Below are 17,958 nucleotides of genomic sequence, written 5' to 3'. Positions count from 1 at the left end.
GTCCTAATTTTGATCAGAAAGACTTTTTGGGGAAGGACATTTGAATCAAGATCAGAAGGATGATAATGCATTAATCAGGCAAATTGGGGTGAGAGACAGTGCAGGCAGAGGGAAAAAGTTTGTGCAAATGCTCTGTGGTGGAAAGAAAAATATTCAAGAAATGAAAAGGCCAGTGAGCGGGAGGGAAAGCCAAGAAGGAAGTGAAATATGGCATCGAGTGAGGCTGGGGAGGTGGATGGGGCTGGGTGGCACATGTCCAGGGAGGCTCTTAGTCTCTCCGGGCTCCTCGCTGTTTATACTGGCTCCCTTGCACCAAGTTCTCCCTCTGTAACCTCTCACCTGTCCTGAAGTCCTTACTGTTTTCACAGAGAAAATTAAAATATGGACACTTGCAGTGCGCATGTGCTGTGCCAGAAGGGCCTGCTTGGTTACTGGATGCCTCAGTATTTGCGAGGAAGGTGGCCCGGCCGCTGCCTCAGTCAGGGCTGCTCGTGTGTCTGGGTAGCATCCGTCAGTCACCCGTGGCAGGAACAGTTTTCAGAAAACTTGTAACTGACCAGAACGTTTCAGGTAATTGGAGGATAGACAGTGCGGCGACATCAATGGATGAAATAGGAAGCCTTGGTCACCAAGGACAGAATTGCATGAAGAAGCGTGGTGTTCCCATGAATCACATTACCCGGCAGGTTCCTGGAGAAGACTTTGCCACGTTTGATTATATACTCTGTATGGCTGAAAGCATTCTGAGAGGCTTGGCTAGAAAAAACAACCAAGTTAAAAACAGCGAAGCTAAAATGGAACTACTTGGGAACTGTGGCCTACAAAACCAGGTTATTGTGGAAGGCCCCTGTTAGGGGAATGAGTCCGACTTTGAGACCGTGAACCAGCCTTGTGGAAGGCACCCCGAAGCCTGCTTGGAGAAGGCCTGCTAGCTGTGTCCCTGCCGCTGTGGCGCCACCCACGGCTCTGTTTTTCAGCCAAGTGTCAAAGGGTAACAGTATTCCATAGCTCAAGGCCAGTGCGGTTACTTCAGTTGACCCGCCGTTTGTCATTTTAAAAAATAGTTGTAGCCCTGGCTGGTGTGGGTCTGTGGATTGAGTGTCAGCCTGTGAAATGAAAAGGTTGCTGGTTCGATTCCTGGTCAGGGCACATTCCTGGGTTGTGGGCCAGGTCCCTAGTTGGGGGTGTGCAAAAGGCAACTGATTGATGTTTCTCTTGCACATTGATGTTTCTATCCCTCTCTTTCTCCCTCCCTCCCCTCTCTCTAAAAAGAAATAAAATCTTCAAAAAACATTGTAGATAGAAATTAGTTATTGTGTTTAGCAAAAGAATAAGTAAAGATCTTTGACTTAGGCAAAAAAAAAATTCCAACAGCCTCTTGCTACCTTCAACTCCATCTGTGCACTGTAGCCTTAAGTGAGGTTTCTGCCATGTAAACCTGAGTAAGTTCTCCCCTGAATTCACATTTTCAGGATGAAGTCCTGCCCAGCTTCCTCTCTGGTTAGTCCCCCTCATGCCCAGTCTCAGGTCCCTTTTCATACCGGCTCTCCTGAATTTCCCAGGGTTCTCCTGAGGTGCTGTGTGGAACATGCTTTGGTGTCTGAAAGCCCTCGCCCCCTTTGTCTGCCTGGTGATACCCTCCTCAGCCTCACAAGCCGCAGCTCGCCCCACCTCCTTTGGGAGGCCGCCCCCACACCCTCAAGTCCCTGTGCTGGCCCCTGCACAGAGCTCGTGCTCGCTTGGATGTGTCTTTCCTGCCTCCCTCCTTGCTTGGCACGCAGGCTGCCTCTGCTAGACAGAGGGGAGCAGGGCTTATTTGTATATTTTTTTCTGGTGCCACAGGGCTGGGCACTAATTAGGTAGTTAATAAATTAAAAAAATTAAAATTAGATGGTTTCATGAAGAACTGGTGAAGGAAGAATGACTTTGGTATAAGCAGGTGGGAAGAAAACGAAGCTCCTTCTGGAGAGCTCTGTGCTTGGGACCGTGGTAAGGTGTCTGGCTTCCAGGATGTCCATGTGCCGCCTGGACCTTTTTCTTCCAAGAGCTGAGCACAGGTCTCAGGGCTGCCTCTCACTGTCCTCAGCCTGCCCTGCCATCCATTCAAAAGGACAGGTGTGTGCAGGGTGGGCAGAGTCAAGCCCAAATATATCAAAATTGTAGCACAAATGTTTTTCCAGCCATCCATGTCACTGTATTAAAAACACAGATTGCTGGGTTCCACCCCAAGAGTTTCTGGGATGGAGCCGAAGAATTTGCATTTCTTACAAGTTCCCAGGTGATGCTGATGGTGCTGGTCTGGGGACCACACTGAGAATCTTGCTTGTAGCAAAAGGCTTTGCTCTAAAGTAATTGCTCTCTGGTGTTGGGAAAGGAGACATGGGAAAGTTTTGTTTGAGTTTGGTTTTGTAGGTTTCAGTTACTATTAGTGTGAGACTAATGTGGATAGATAGATCAGATTCAACACACTTACCTCCTCCTCTGTCTCCAGGCTTTCTCACAGTGTTTCTGTTTTCATTCATCAGCTATTCAGTGACTACGTTGTGCAAGTGCAATGTGTGTGGGGCTGCCTGTGAGGTGGAGTTACTGATACCGAGATGAAATCGATGTGAAACCGTCATTAAGGGAGGTTCTCTAGTACAGACATAACTGTAATTCAAGGAGTCCAGTGAAGAAATGCCCACTTGGATGGGTAGTGAACTCCTCATCAGTGGAATTGTCCCAGGACAGGCTTCTGGAGTGTTCGTGGGAATGAAACAGTTTGATGGATAACCAGACTGAATGACTGTTGAGGTCCTGAGATTCTGTGAGGAAGACAGTGGTACTTGACATAACAAAATTGCACAAATCAAATGCTGTGGAGTTTATAGTGGGGAGATCTGCCGAGGCCCCTGAGCCTTCTTCACTTAAATACTGATGTTATCATTTTTATTTTTAATGAACATCTAGTCCTTACCAGCAGTATACTTGGTGATGAAATGGACTGATGTCTAATGACCCCATAACTTGCTGTTTATTGACCTCACATCATTTAAAAGGTTAAATAGAAAAAGCCACAAGCAGGCCCAGAGTGTGCCTCAGGGGCCTCTTTATGTCCCACTTCCTGAGTCAGATGGAATTGGGATATGTAATGCTATTTAATTTTTTTTTTGCAATATTTACAATAGGGAGGGGGAAAGGGAGAGCATGTAAGCAGCCAATTGTAGGACTTGCATTTATAGTCACTAGGTCACCGGCTTGAATTTCAGGCGTTCACCTTATTAAGGAAGCCCAAGCAGATTCTGTTAGCACGAGGCAAGGGTCCAAGTCCCTCCTCTTGGAGGGCGCAGCACTAAGGGCATGGCAGACCTTGCTGAAGGAAGCCTCTCACCCATCACTGCCATTTCTTGGGCGTCTTCTCTGTGCTGGGGACTGAGCGAGATAGTTTAAAATACTATTTACAGTCCCTTTAACCATTCTTCAAGGTAAGTAGTACTGTCGTTTACATAAGAGAAAGAATGCACAGAGAGATGATGTTTCTTGTCCAGTTCCACACAGCAAAACCCCTGGACTCAGTTTCGGTAGTCAACATAACTACAGATGCAGAATGCAGAGTCAGCCACAGGGTGGTGGGTGCAGTACTGCACAGGAACCCAGGAGACCTGCGTGCTGGCGGCCCTGCCACAGCCAGCTGGGTGTTCCCAGGCACGTCACTTAGCCTTGGTGGGCCTCTCTTGCCTCATCTGTGCCGTGAGGTATTGGGCCAGATAGACTTCCTGTGTAAACTTCAAAGTTAAAATCCTCATCACCATTATTGTGTCCCGGCACTGTTCTGATGCTTTGCATAGAGGTTTACTCATCACCAACAACTCCACAAGGTAAGTACCATCATTCCATTTTTCTCTCCGAGGAAACAGGCACAGAGAGGGTAAGTGACTTGCCTGGGGACATGCAGCTAGGAAATGAGGGAGCTCTGTCACAACTTCTGTCTTCTGCTTTCATGGTTTTTCTTTACGTGGGCCCGTGTTACGGTGGTGTTGGTTCGGCCCAGGACACAAGGGACTGGGGTCGGGACATAACGTTGAGAGGAAACGCAGCTCTGGGATGGATGGGTGGGAGTCACTGCCTCAGAGAAGGATGGCACTGGCCATGGAGGTCGCTGACCTTTGTGTTTTCCCTTTGTTTCCTCTTCTCTCTAGTCTGTGGCAAGCGCTACAAGAACCGGCCAGGACTCAGCTACCACTACGCTCACACTCACCTGGCCAGTGAGGAGGGGGATGAAGCCCAAGACCAGGAGACCCGGTCCCCACCCAACCACAGAAATGAGAACCACAGACGTGAGTTCCCAGTTATTGGGGCAGTTGTGATGTGGGTGGTGGGCAGGGCTGTGGAGCATTCCTTTTATCACCTGTGGCATCTACTGGTAGTGATCTCTGAATTGTCTCAGTGTCCTGTAGTGAGTTCTCCCTTTCAACCTAGCCGCCCCTGTGGGTCAGCTGAGTTCCAGGCTTACAGTGAGCTGTGCTCTCAGAGGAAGGAAGGAGGGGGGTGTTAATGCAGAAGAGAAACATCCTTACCTGCCCCTTATCAAATGCCAGATCCGCTCCTCCTCTTCTCAGCTCCTGATGATCCATGCGCAGCTGCCTGCCTGAGTCGGGCACATCTTTTGGCTGTGTCAGTTCATATGGATATTCCAGACGTGTCCTTGGTCACCAAGAAATGTAGCACGTTCCTGATGTATTGTCTTGGCTGTTACTGGAGTCACAGTTTGGGCACAGGGCTTTCCTGCCTTGGAAACACCATTCCGGAGCATGCACTCTCTTCCCTTGAGCATATAGCAGACGTGGTCTGGGCGTGCTGGATATTTAGGATATGGGGCTCCAAAATGACCCAAAATGACCCCCAAGATTTGTTTTGTTATTTGCTTTCTTTCCTCAACCTCTGCTTACAAACTAGGATGTCAAAAAGGGCTTAGCATTCACCTCTTGACGCTCCCTCTGGAGCACCCCTCATGGTTTCTGGGCCTCCAGTGAACTCAGAATGGGACGGGGCAGCGCGATCTTCCGAACGTGGGGCGTCCCGAGATCAGTGGGGAAACAGTGATTGTGGACATGCTGTGTGTTTTCTGTTTTGTTCGTGAGATTTGGTGATAGGTGGCCTTAAAGTGAGCAATTCCGCGTAGTCAAAGGGATCAGATCTTTTAAAATCTACAGAGTCTAGGGCTTGAGGGTCACGCTTCTACGTTTCAGTTGATCAGCTCACATGTTGATTGGCTGCCTTCCCTAAGTGTTTGAAGTAATCAGCACACCTGGGCCAAGGCCTTTCTTTGGGTTAGTGTGGGTGTTCACCAAACTCCCACCCTACTCTTCCCTTGTCACACCATCTTCTGTGTCCGTCTGCTCAGGCTGCCGTAACAAAATACAACCGAGTGGGTGGCTTAAAGGACACACGTTTATTATGTTCTTACAATCCTGGAGGCTCGGAGTCCCGGATCAGTGTGCCAGCACGGTGGGTTTTGCTGAGGCTTCTCTCCTTGGCTTGTGTGTGGCTGCCTTCCCGTTGCTCCTTCTCAGGGGCGTCCCCCTGTGTGTGCACCCCTGCTGTCCCCTTGTCTGTTCCCATTTCCCGCCTTAGGAAGACACCACTCAGACTGGATCAGAGCCCATCCTAACAGTTTCATTCTAACTTTTCTTCTTTAATCACCTCTCTAAAGGCCCCACCTCCAAAAATAATCGCATTCTGAGGTACTAGCTTCAACATACGAATTTGTGGGGGGACATAATTCAGCCCATAGCACCTGGCTTGCACCTGGCTTAATTCTTGTTTTTAATCCTCACTTGAGGGTACGTTTATTAATTTTTGAGAGAGAGAAACATTGATTGGTTGCCTCCAGTACGTGCCCTGACTGGGAATTGAACGCACAACTTTTTGGTGTACTGGGATGATGCTCCAACCAATTGGGCCACCTGGCCAGGGCCACCTTCTTCAATTCTTACTCACTTCCAGGGTTCAGAGCCTTTTGTTGTGAGATCCTTGCCTTCGTACCTACTGTTGTCGTAAGGACAGGAGCGTCGGGGAGGGTCTGGCAGAGCCTCGCCCATCTTTCCTCGCCCGCTGTCATGCAGCTACACTGCTGAGGCCTCTGCCTTCTCTCTGGGTGAGGTTTCCTTGGTCCAGGCACCCTTGTCTTTGAGATGGAAAATGTTTGCTTTTCCCCCATTGCCCCTCTTGTCCTTTCTGATCTAAGTGGCCAAGGCCAAGTGGCTAAGTGGCCTTGTCTCCCATCAGGAGGAGGCCGAGATTGATTTCCTTTGTTTTGGGTTGCTGTCTAGAAAGGGTGTATTTGCCATGGTTGCTCTCTCTAAAGTATTTATCGGGTCATCCTCATTCTCACTCCTCCAGTGTTGGCTCACCTCCTTGCCATCTCTTCTGAAATGTCCGGCCATCCATGTAGTCCGTGTGTACGGGTGCTCTACTCACATTATAGGGTTTGGAACGCTTCTCCTTTGTCTGTGTCTCTCCTGTGTGCGCACAGTGACGGCGACCACAGAGGAGGCTCCCTGTGGCCCCTCAAGTGTGCTACAGGCCCCGTGTGAACCGAGACAGCTCCTCGGCCCTTCCTGTGGTCCCCTCCTGGCAGCTGCTGACTTCCGAGATGGGCCTTTGCACACTTTTCTCTCTTCCCCAGAATTTCTTCATACACCCTCACGGTTCAGTGCCTTCTCCCTCCTCTTGTCCTCACCTGGAGGCCAGAGGACTTTGCTTGGCCAGGAAGCTGTGTCTTTCTTCCTTGTAGGTGGAGACACCCTTCTAATAGATCTCATCCCGATGCTTGTGCTCCTCTCTGTCGCTCTCTGTGGGAATAACGATGAGCACACTCTCTCCAGCCCTCTCTCTGCTGCTCTTCCCTTGCTGGTGAAGAATTGGGTTCTTCAAAAAGGATCATCGGATTACTCGAGGGATTTAAGATGCAAAGAGAGGAATAACTGTACCTGGGCTCCTCTGGGGCCTCCTCACACAAGGAATGTTCTAGAACCTTCACAAACACCTTTTTAATGACTTCTCACTGCTCTCTTTGTGATTAATCTCAGTTTTGCTACCGGGGAGGGGGCGGAGGCTTTCACTGTCCATAGAAGCCATCCTTGGCCTCCTCCCGTTTCTCTGGACAAATCCGAGAGACAGCAACTTCACCCAGCTTCTCTGCATCACACACACCACCCATCTGCTCGCCGCTCCAAAAGTGCGCTCTGTTTCCTCCCGCATCCCTCTGGTGCGCAGCCCCCAACCAGTTTCTCGGGAGTGCTAATTGCCAGCGTCATTAATACCCAGTCATTAGCTGCTCCCACTGTTTGGGGTGGGGGTGGGCTCCCATCCATCCTGCCCCTAAATGCCACTGGGGCTGTGTGGTGAATTGAATGTGACAGCTCTGCAGTGTCCTGAGGTCTCAGCTTTGTGATCCTCTTTGGCAGGGCCTGTGGAGTGGGGGAGGGAGGCAGTGAAGCTTAATCCCGAGGCTAATCTGCAGTTCCCTCAGGAAATGTCTGGACCCCCCGGACGCCAGTGGAGTGGGAATGCTGACTTTCCCCTCTTCAGCAGAGCTGCAGCTTGACCGAAGCTTCTGGTGAGCCCAGGCCTGTTGGAAAAACAGCTCTACAGAGTCAGGAGTTTTTAGGACCGTGGGCAGCTGCGCTCGCACCACCAGCAGCATAGAGACCTTTTGACTTTGGTCCTCCTGCTGTCCCTTGCTGCATCCCCCCAACTGTGTGTCCCGTGGAGCCCATCCCTCATCCCTGCGCCTGCTGCTGCTGAAAGGGCAGAGCGAAGTGCTGGAGCTGGCATTGACCTTCCCCCACCCCCGCACTGCCCTGTGCTGCCAGCTCAGCAGCTGACTGCCATTCCTCCTGTCCTCCTACCCCCTCCCAGCTGATGTTCGCTGGCCTTTGTTCCTCTCCTAGTCTCTCATTTTCTTCTGAAAGTGTGCTTCTCTTCCTCCTGTGGGCTCGTGCCCTTTCCTCTGTGCCCCTGCCCGTCTGCCTCAACGACAGGGCGCCCCATGGCTGCTCAGAGCTCAGACGCTCCCACTCGGGAGCTGGTACTTTTCTGATGGGGTCTTCCCCACCTGAGCTGCTGCTCTTCCCTCCTCGTGTGAGTTTGGATTCTTCCTTCTTCGTTCATTTCCCTTACCACATTCATCTACTTTCTGTAAATGAAATCAGTCCATCGTGTGTGTGTATATAAAATGAGGGAGTGCTTGGGCAGGTTAGGATTCTGCGAGGTGCCGCTCAGGGGTGTTCTGTTGTGACTCTTTAAATGTCGCCTTGGTGAACAGCCCGAGGGGAGGCAGGGTGGCAGAAAGAGTGCTAGATTACAACTCAAAACTCCTTTGACACAAGGTCAAAACTCTTCTTGAATTTCTTTTTACCTTATCTGTACAGTGTGAATCTGTTACAGGTGATGTTTTGAAGGTATTTTGGGGGTGGGGTAGGGTGGGTGTGAGCATTTATGAGACCCTGAACCTGGATGGAAAAGCTATGTAAATAAATTCAGTCTAACCCATACATTTGTCAGTGCGCCTGACCCTCCGTCCGTCCGTGCATCCATCCATCCATCCATCCATCGATCCATGGGGTTAGCAGCCATGTACAGAGTGCTGCCTTGTGTCCTGGGTGTCCTTGAGGAGCACCCAGTCTGCAGTAGGAGTGCGCAGCATGGTGAAGGAGCCAGGGGCTCAAAGGCACACTGTCTCCTCCATAGGGTAGTTGTGCTCTTAGTGTAGCAGCAGCATCACCTGGGAACTTGGAAATGCACGTTCTTGACTCCAGCAGGCTTCCCGAAGTAGAGCCACGGAGGGTGGGGACCAACAGCCTATGTTTTAAGAAGCCCTTCAGAGCATTCTGGTGCCACTAGAGCTTGAGAACCCACTGCATTAGGGGATTTGCAAAGGCTGCACTGAGGAGGTGACATTCAAGGTAGCACCTGAAGAATGAGAAGGAATTTTTCAGGAGGTGGAGGGCTTCCCAGGTGGAGGTAGCTCTATGTACAAGGGCAGGAAGGTATGAAATAGCATGGTGCACCAGTCCATCAGTGACAGTTTATACGACCACAGTGGAAAAGTGGTAGAAGTGCAGGCAGGGCCTCAGTTGGAAGTGTCTTCTGTGTGTAGTCTTAGTCCTCTAGGAAGTGGAGAGCCACTGCTGCAATTACTAGAGGATAAGAACCAGTAATTTGTGAAGAAATCTGTTTGGCATACTCTTAACTATTAAATGGTATAGCTCTTTTATTTCATAGCATAAATGAGTATAATGTGCTCTCTATAACATACTTGGAGCTCCTAAGAGGGAAATGTTTTTTAAAAAGATGCATGTGTCTGTAAAATTTATTTGAAGTTACTTTCAGGTTCATGCAATGGAAGCTGGGCTGACCTGGGTCCCGGAAGGTCTTATCTTCTGTGTAGTGGCGGGGTGCCGGCACACGGGCTCCCCCTGTCTGGGAGGGAAGAACAGGTCTCACTGTAGGGCACCTTTGCAGGGCAAGCCGTGCTCTGTGGAACTGACAGAGGACAGCCAAGTTGATTAAGGGTAATGTCGGCTGATGAGATAATACGAAAATTAGTCTGATAATGGGCAAATTATCTAAAAGAAGCACATGATGTCATTGCCATGCTGATAGGAAAGATCCGACAGATGTTGTCTCTTGACTTCTCTGTCCTCTAATGTGTGGCCCAGGGGCAGTGAGTGTGGCTTTAAGGGAGGTTGAAAATTACCTTTGACACGAGCTGGAGACTTGGACCACTCTGGACAGTGCCCGAAAACCCATGAATAAAGCTTACACAAGCCACCACCTACCCAGCCTCTCTGCAGGAAATTCAGGCCTTGTTACAGGGGAGAGAAGGAAATTCAGACATGGGGCTCTGTCTGGAAAAGGGAGCTGCTTCTCCACTCCCGAAGTGCAAAGTTGGAAACTAACAACAGGTGTTCTTCAGATACGTTACTACTTAAGCAAACAGTTCACAGGTTGCAAAATGAAGAAGAACCTGAGGGGTTGCTCTGGCCTTGAAGGTGGACTCGTGGTTAATTTCTCCTGTGGATTGTCCACATTCTTGACCTAGTACTAGGCTGAGAGAATGGCAGTGGAATTGGTTGGGCCTGGGTGAGTATCGTGACTGCCACTCTTGGTCAGTTTCTTGTGTGTCTTCACTCCTTCGTTGCTTTGTCCATAAAGCAGAGAGAATACCTAGAGCTGGACCTCATCAGGTGCCGTGCAATTTAGTGAGATGGTGTGGGTGTATGGCGCCGTGCCTGCACATTGTGAGTGCCGAGACCCTAGTGCTGTGCCATTTGGACCAACAGAGCATGTCTGTGACCACAGATGGCTGCTCTGAGTCAGGGCCCGTTTGTGACTGTGCTGTGCTGGATGCTAACTAACTGCCTGTGGGGGTCTCACTGGCATCAGGCATAAATATCAGAGCCTGACCTGGCCCTGGCACATCCTTTGCTAAATTTTAGACATGGGACCCCAGTCCCTGTACGCAGGCTAAACAGGTGCCTTTATTGAGAACTTAACTGTGCATCGTGTGCCCACTTGTGGGGCTTAGTGGCCTTTAAAAAGAAATAACATGGTCTCAGTGTTAGGTAAACTTTTTTTCCTTTTTAAATCCTCATCTGAGATATTTTTATTGATTTGAGAGAGAGAGAGAGATGAGAGAGAGAAATATCGATTGGTTGACTCCTATACGTGCCCTGACTGGGGATTGACCCTGCAACCTTTTGGTGTATGGGATGGTGCTCCAACCAACCAAGCCACTTGGCTAGGGCCTTCTTGTTTAATTGGGAAGGAAGATAGATGCCTGAAGCCCAGCGAGAGGGAGCTGTGGCGCAGAATCCAGCCAGGTGTGGCGTCCCGTATTTACCATCCTATTTCCCCAGGATCAGACACCCGCCTGCCACTTGCCATTCTGTGAGCCTCTTATTTCCCTTATGTTTTTGGCCTAATTACTAGAATGTTCAGAATTGAAGAGTCCCGTGTCCCAAGAAATGATGATGACAATACTTGCTGACGTTTCTTGACTATGTCAGACACTGAACTAAGAGCACTGCATTTATCTCATTCATTCCTCACACCAAATAAGGTACGTGCTGTATCTCCTTAGAAGACGTAGCAAGGTATGTACACAGTGACTGAGTAACGTGCCTGTGCACGGATGTGAATTCTCTAGTCATATGTCACTCCTTTTCCTGCCTTATCAGAAATAAAATTATTTTGCATCTAGGAGAGGAAAGAGGCAAAGAAATGGTAGAACACCTACTAGGCACTAGGCAATTTATACATATTATCTCACTTAGTGTTAAAAGTGCACGAGCCACATGTTTATTGCCCTTATTTTATGGAGTAGGAAGCTGAAGCTCAGAAAGATCGAGTAACTTGTCTCAAGTCACACACTTAGCAAGATGGGAAGCTAAGCCGTGATTGGGCTTGAGTTGGACCCTATTCATTCAATTATGTCAGCACATTGGAACCCCAAGTGATGGATCCCAGTCTCAGCCCGGGATCTTTGTCGTGGTCCTACTGATTACTCTTAATTTTCGCCTGTAGGCCAATTGTCAAATGAATCCTGTTACATCATGGCTTTTCGAGAGAAATGATGTATTAGTGGGCACTATCTTAGTTAGCTTGGGCTTCCATGACAAAATACCATGGATGGGTGGCTTAAGCAGCAGGACTTTATTTCTCACAGTTTTGGTGACTGGAAGTCCCAGATAAAGGTGCCGGCAGGGCTGGTGTCTGTTGAGAGCTCTCTTCTTGGGTTGGAGATGGCTGTCTTCTGTGTCCTCACAAGGCCTTTCCTGGATGGATACGGGTGGGGAGAGAGAAGCAAGCTGTCTGGTGTTTCTCCTTATAGGGGCACTAAATCCCACCCCAAGAGCTCTATCTTAATGACCTGTCACCCTAATCCTCTCCCAAAGGCCCCATTTTCAGTATCACTCTGTGGGGTTGGAGCTTCAACATAATGTACTTTGGGGGTAGACAGTTGGTAACATAGCGGGCGCATTTAGTCTTTGGAAGTAGCTTCAGCTGTTCGTGATGTTATGGGCCTCACCCCTCATTACAAATTCTCCTTGAGACTTTAATTTGTGAATGAGTTTTACTTTTAAAAAAATCTCACATCTCACTGTTCAATAATTTTCTTGCATCTCTCTCATTCTGTCTCTCACCGTCTTTCCTAGCAGTTCTCTCTCTCTCTTTGACCTTGTTCTTTGCAATAAAAAAATAATGCCATGCCTGAAGCATTAATGCTAGGATTCATCCTTGGCTCTTCGTTTTCTTTCACCACCCATGTCAGCGCCCCTCCAAAAATCTGCCTCCCTGTCTTCGGCTCCCAGCCACCATCAGCTGCTGCTTGGGTCATTGCAGCTTCTTTATTGGTTTCTCAGCCTCTGTTCTCACCTCTCATAGTCCGTTCTCCACGGAGTAGTCAAAGTGGTCTTTTGGAAGTGTAGAATAGATTATGCCATGCCACGCTCTCTGAAGTTTTATCACACTTGAATAGAATTCAAACTCCTCATCTTGGGGTGTGGTCACTTTCAAAGTGTGGTCAGCAGCATCAGCATCACCTGTGACCCTGGTGACTCAGGTATGTCAGTTGGTCCAGGTTTGCCCAGGCCATTCCTGGTTATAGACTGAAAGTCCTGTGCCCTGGGAACCCTTCGGTGCCACCCAAATCCAGGCTAAGTTGATTACCCTGCTGGGGAACTTGTAAGAAACGTGGAATCGAGGGCCCTACCCCAGACAGTTGAATCATAATCTGAATTTTAATGAGATCCCTCAAATTTGAGAAGCTCTGGCCTCCAAAGGGTGCCAACCACTCTGATTTGACTTCTTCAGGGATGTGGGTGCGTATGTTCAGGGTAGGTCAGTATCCAGTGGGCCAGCCAGGAGCCACACTGCCTGGGTTCAGAGTCAGGGTGGCCACTTACTAACATGTGACCATAGACGAGACACTTCAGCTTCCTTGTACCTCAAGTACCACCTGTGTAAAAGAACACTAGTCTGTCTCAAAGGGCTATGGGATGGTCACGTATTAATTCATACAAAGCACAGCATTCACAGAAAATGCATGCGATGCAGTGTGTGTGTACCTCGTGTCTTGTGCTAGAGCCAAGGTTCTCCAGCTTGAGCGCATCCACATCCCTTGGGGGGTTCCTTAAAATGCAGGCTGCTGGATCCTACCCCAGGGGTTTGGACTCACTGGGCCTGGTTGGGGCCCTAGAATTTACACTTTTGCATTTAATTTTAATTTCCCAGGTGAACCATAGACAAATCCAGCTTTTGAAGACTGGTATTCAATCTATTTACTTATAATTGTTTTTCTTTTAGAAGCACTGAATTAGGTAACTGGCCAGGAGTCAGGCTGCATTGTTCAATCTGATGGCCAGCCCTGCTTTCCACTCCTTTTCTAGGGTTCCGTTCCTCCTGGGGTGAGTGACCCCGTGGCTCCCAGCACCTCCTTTCTGGTGTCCTTTCTGGTGTGCTTTCTGGGTGCGTTCCCCATCTGGGCCCTTGGCCCGGGCTGGGCTTTCCCTCAGCTCGGTGGTACCTTGATTCTATCTCCATCTTCAGGTCTGAGGCTTGAGGCTCATCCCTTTCCTTTTGCTGAGTACTGTTTTTCAGTCTGAAGGATACAGAACATGCTGGTCCTTTGTGGATGGATGGGTTGACGTACCTGAGACCTGTGGAGGTGATGGTGAGGAGGGGTGGAGAGCAGCTGGTCTGGGCAAGACAGGAAGAGGGCTGACTGAATTCTAATAGTAATATCCCGGCAACTTAAACAGGTAAAGCTTATCTGACTCTAAAGCACCAAGACATCCTGCAGTTCTCTGTGGGGAATGATACCACTTCATTCAGAGCCCTGTTGACTCTCAAATTAAACTGTTTCCCCCTCAACTGACTCCTTTGGTGGCCATAACAAGTTGCTATACCAGGGCATGAACTGACCCATACGACCTTCTGCTGGAAAATTGAAATATCTCCTGTGCTTTCCCTAATCAGCAGTGAGAAGAGTAATCAGTGTTGCTTGGTCTTTTTCTCGCTTCTCTGAAGCATCAGCGACAGACCTGATGTTGCTGGCCTAAGTCTAGAGCACAAAGGATGGTACTGATGAATCATGTGACTGTCTACCCCAGAACTGGTGATGTGTCCACACTCCTGGCGAATTGCAACTCTAACCAGATACATCCATCGAGATGGAGACATCAGTGTGAGCCGGCGTGTTTTCTCTTCGTGTAGCGCAGTGTTTAGGAGTAAATATTCTTAAGGTGTGTATCTAACAGTACAGGTTTTGTTAAGATTGAAGAAAAGGAGGTGGGTACAAGGAAGGGTGGGATGACTAACACCACATTTTAAAATTTTGTAAGGATTCTGTAGCCACTGAAACACACAGGAGAACATGGCCTGTTTGCTCACTGGCTGGTCCAGGGCTCTTGGCAAGAGACTGAACGTGGGGCTAAAGGGACTCTGGGGCCAACGGAGCCTGGGAGACCTTAATTCCTTGCATCCCGGTTTTCTGTGAAGCGCCCAAGGGAGTGGATTCCTATAGGAGGGCGGCTGGTTCGCTTCCTTCCCTGCAGGTTTAGTGTCCTCCCCCCCCCCCCCCATTACTCCTAGTCCTCGCTCTTTCTGTCCCTGTTACGAATGGGACTGACACACAGTGCCTAAGAATGGTCACTCAGTACTTGGGGAACACTTGGCATCTGCTGAATTCTAGTCTTTGACTTTCTTTTGCTTGGAAGATTCCTCCCCCCCCCCCCGCCCAAGTCTCTGTGAAGATGTTTCCATTCTTTTATTAGGTGAATATTTATTGTAGCTCTGTGTCTGTCACTGGGCCAGGTGCTAGGGATTCAGAGATGAAAGGCATTGCCCCTGCCCTCAGGGAGCTCACAGCTAATAGGAGAAGAGACACCTACATAAATACAAAACAGTGATGAAAGGTTGAGTTCCTCTGGGTTGGGAAACTTAGCATTTCTGTCTCCTCTTTCGCTGTATTATAATCCTCAAATAATAGGCCTAAAAGGGACCTGAAGACGTCATCTAGCATATTCTCCTGCCTTTGAATAGGCGAGCATTCAAAGAACCCCGGGTCTGGGGAAACCTTTCCAGGTTCAAACGCCTCTTCAGAGAAGGCCGCTCCTTTGACCATGCCTCTTAACTGTTTCACTGCCTTCATGTCCAGCTTTCTCGTGGCTTGTGCTGCCATTCAGCTCCGTCTCCTGTTGTCCTTGATAATACGGGGTGTGGTGAATTAGCTCCATCCCTAATCTCGAAGACATTGAAACAGCCCTCGGCGCATTCCCTTCTCCCTCGGACTGCGGTGGGGCCTGGAGTCGTTCTGCACTCGCAGCCCCCTCCTTAGTCCGTGTCCTCTGTTCCCACTGTCTCCATTGTCAGGGAGCACACTGGCCGATGAGGAAGACTGAATTCTGTCAAGTGGCGAGAGGCTCCTGACATCTATTTTCCCAGCAGGCTCCTCGTCCCCCTGTCATCCCGCATTCTGGGGGAGAAGGCATCATTCGCCTTCCTCCTGGAGCCCCGGCAGGGCGTGTGTTGCTATTAGGTGGCCAAGAAGAACCAGCCTGAATGGGGTCCCAACATTTTTATTCTTTGGATCCCTGCGATTTATTTTTTCATCTCTTCTAGGGAAGCAATGGAAAAAGGTGTCAGGCCTTGGAGATAATTTATATGAGTAAACACATAAGGAGGAGGGTGAGCAAGAGCATGAGAATTAAGGCCATTTATCCAGGCTCCGAGGCTCTGTTTGCCCTCTGGTCCAGCCTTCCTCTCAGTCTTTATCTCGCCACTTTAACCCTCCTCTCGCTGCACTCCGCATGGGCCCTGCACAGGTCTCTGCACAGCTGCCTTCTCTGCTCCAGCCTTCCGCTGCCTCCCCTCCCCCGCCCACGTCCCTCATTAAAGGCTGGGTGGAAGGTAGCTGGATGTGGCGGTGGCCTCCAGCTGAGGCTTGCTTGCTGATTCTGAAGGAAAGCCACGTTGGCTTATATACTCTCTCTCTCCCTCCACCCTCCTGGTCTCCAGAGCTTCCTTCTGTAGCCTGTCCTGTCCAGTGTGTTCTGTGTGGCCAGCCTGGGGCTGCCTTTTCCTCTTTTCCTCGCTCCTTTTCTTTCCTCCGTTCTGTGAAGCTGTGCTTTGCACCAGGAGAGGATGCTTTACACTTGAGAGATGAAGTAATAACAGGTGGCAAGACCAGAGGCTGCCAGAGCCCAGGATTCCAGTTGCCATGGAAACATGTCAGACCTCTGGAAGGATGGGAACTGTCAGCCCGGGAGGTTGGTAGGGGGACAAGAGAGGGGGCGAGGAGAGGCACATCTCCTGGAGGGTTCTTCTCACTGCCCCCAGATTCCCCAAGGGCTGCACACTTAACTAGCAGGCACCAGAACAGCCGCTGGACTCAGGCTGGGTTAGGACCGTGTAGCAGGCACAGAGCATGGCCATGTATTTGTACACATCAGGCCCTGGCAGGCGGTCTGAGCGTCTGCTCAGGATGTGAAGTCACGCTTTTGTGGATGTGCCATGAGGAGCCTACATTTCTGGTCTATTTCCTATTTCCCCAGGACACTTGGGATACAACTCAGGTCTCGGCAGAGCCAGCTGAGGGGCTGTTGCTGGTGGCCTGATTGTCCCTGCCACTCAATCTTTTCATGAGTAGCGGGCATATCACAGCAGAGATGCAGCTGAAGGGGAGAAGGACAGTCCTGTCTGGGTGGTAGTTTTATGGAAGATTTGGGGCCTTGTTTGCCACAGATGTGGCCTGATTAAAGTAGAAAACCCCGTGGTGTGCATTTTCCAGAGTGACTGATCGCCCTTCGCTGAGTGTGGTGGTGGGGCTGTTTGAGGCCTGGCCTTTCTCTTGGTTTGAGCTATATGAATGTTGCCTCCCACCTTCTGGGGCTTCCCCTCCTTCTTCATGAACTTTGTTCCTCATTTCCATTCTTGACTTCCTTTGAGCTTTTTAAAGTTACCTGCCCCAGGTAAATTCCTAAACTCTTAAGGTTCACTTGATTTTTCTCAGCAGCTTCCTTGTATTTCTTCTTACACGATCTCAGCCCGTGCACATTAGTCAACAGAAAGCTGAATCCATCACTGTGGGCTCCGCCATTGAGATATACCACTCTGGCCTTTGCCCTCACTGTCATCTTGTTCTGTAAAGTGGGACTCAATTTCCCATAAGCAGAAGCAGAATCTCTATTTAAATCCCACTTGCAAAGTCTGGGCAAGCTTCCTATTTATAGTAAAATCCCTTTTATAATGATCTCATAAACGGCACCAGGAAATTGCTCGTGGCTGGGTCAGGCCGAAGGCCAGTAAAGCCATGGTGTGAGCTTTACTTAAAGAAGTTCCTTCATGAGCCTCTCGGATTATCTGGAGAAGTGTTTTTTGTTTCTTGTTTTTGCAGAGCATATGACAATAAACAGGGTCATCCGGGATGGATCGTTGTGATAGGAACATTAAATTTGAGTTCAAAGGGAATTTCCTCTTTTGTCAGGCCACCCTCAATTTTTCTTGCTTTGGGATTCCTAAACAACGAATTAAGGGAATCAGGTTCACTAAAGACATTCATGAAATATTTTACATGTAGAGTGTGGTCAGAAGGTGTTTGCCTCTGGAATTCCCAGGTGGCAGAGAAGTGTGATTACAGCTGAGAGTCTCCGGAGACACAGACGACCCGGAGGTGAATCCCGGAGCCAGCCCCCTGTCTCTGTGGACTTGGGTGGTTGCCTCATCTGCCCGATGATCCCGATGTCAGAAAATTTTTTTCAAGAATCATGAAATGACAAGTGTGAAACATCGAGTATGAGATCCTTTAGTTTTGTAGTGTAACAAATGTTTGCTGCTTTTTCTCAAAAAGCAGTTAAACAAGAGAGGTTGAGTGAGTAGGGGCAACCTATAGTGTCCCCTTCTCAAGAGACG

At 49.3% G+C, this 17,958-nt stretch overlaps 1 protein-coding gene across 1 annotated transcript in view; it reads left to right on the top strand.

Moving 5' to 3' along the window:
* Positions 1-17,958, top strand: part of DPF3 (double PHD fingers 3) — a 193,550-nt gene that overhangs the window by 160,008 nt on the left and 15,584 nt on the right. The window contains exon 7 of the mRNA XM_028506546.2: positions 4,179-4,316. Within this exon, the coding sequence (XP_028362347.1) occupies positions 4,179-4,316 (138 nt within the window). The remainder of the gene's footprint in view (positions 1-4,178; positions 4,317-17,958) is intronic.

This window comes from Phyllostomus discolor, chromosome 1 (assembly GCF_004126475.2).
Source record: "Phyllostomus discolor isolate MPI-MPIP mPhyDis1 chromosome 1, mPhyDis1.pri.v3, whole genome shotgun sequence".
NCBI lineage: Eukaryota > Metazoa > Chordata > Mammalia > Chiroptera > Phyllostomidae > Phyllostomus > Phyllostomus discolor.
Note: the sequence above shows the minus strand (reverse complement) of the source record. Positions and strands in the feature narration are given on the sequence as shown.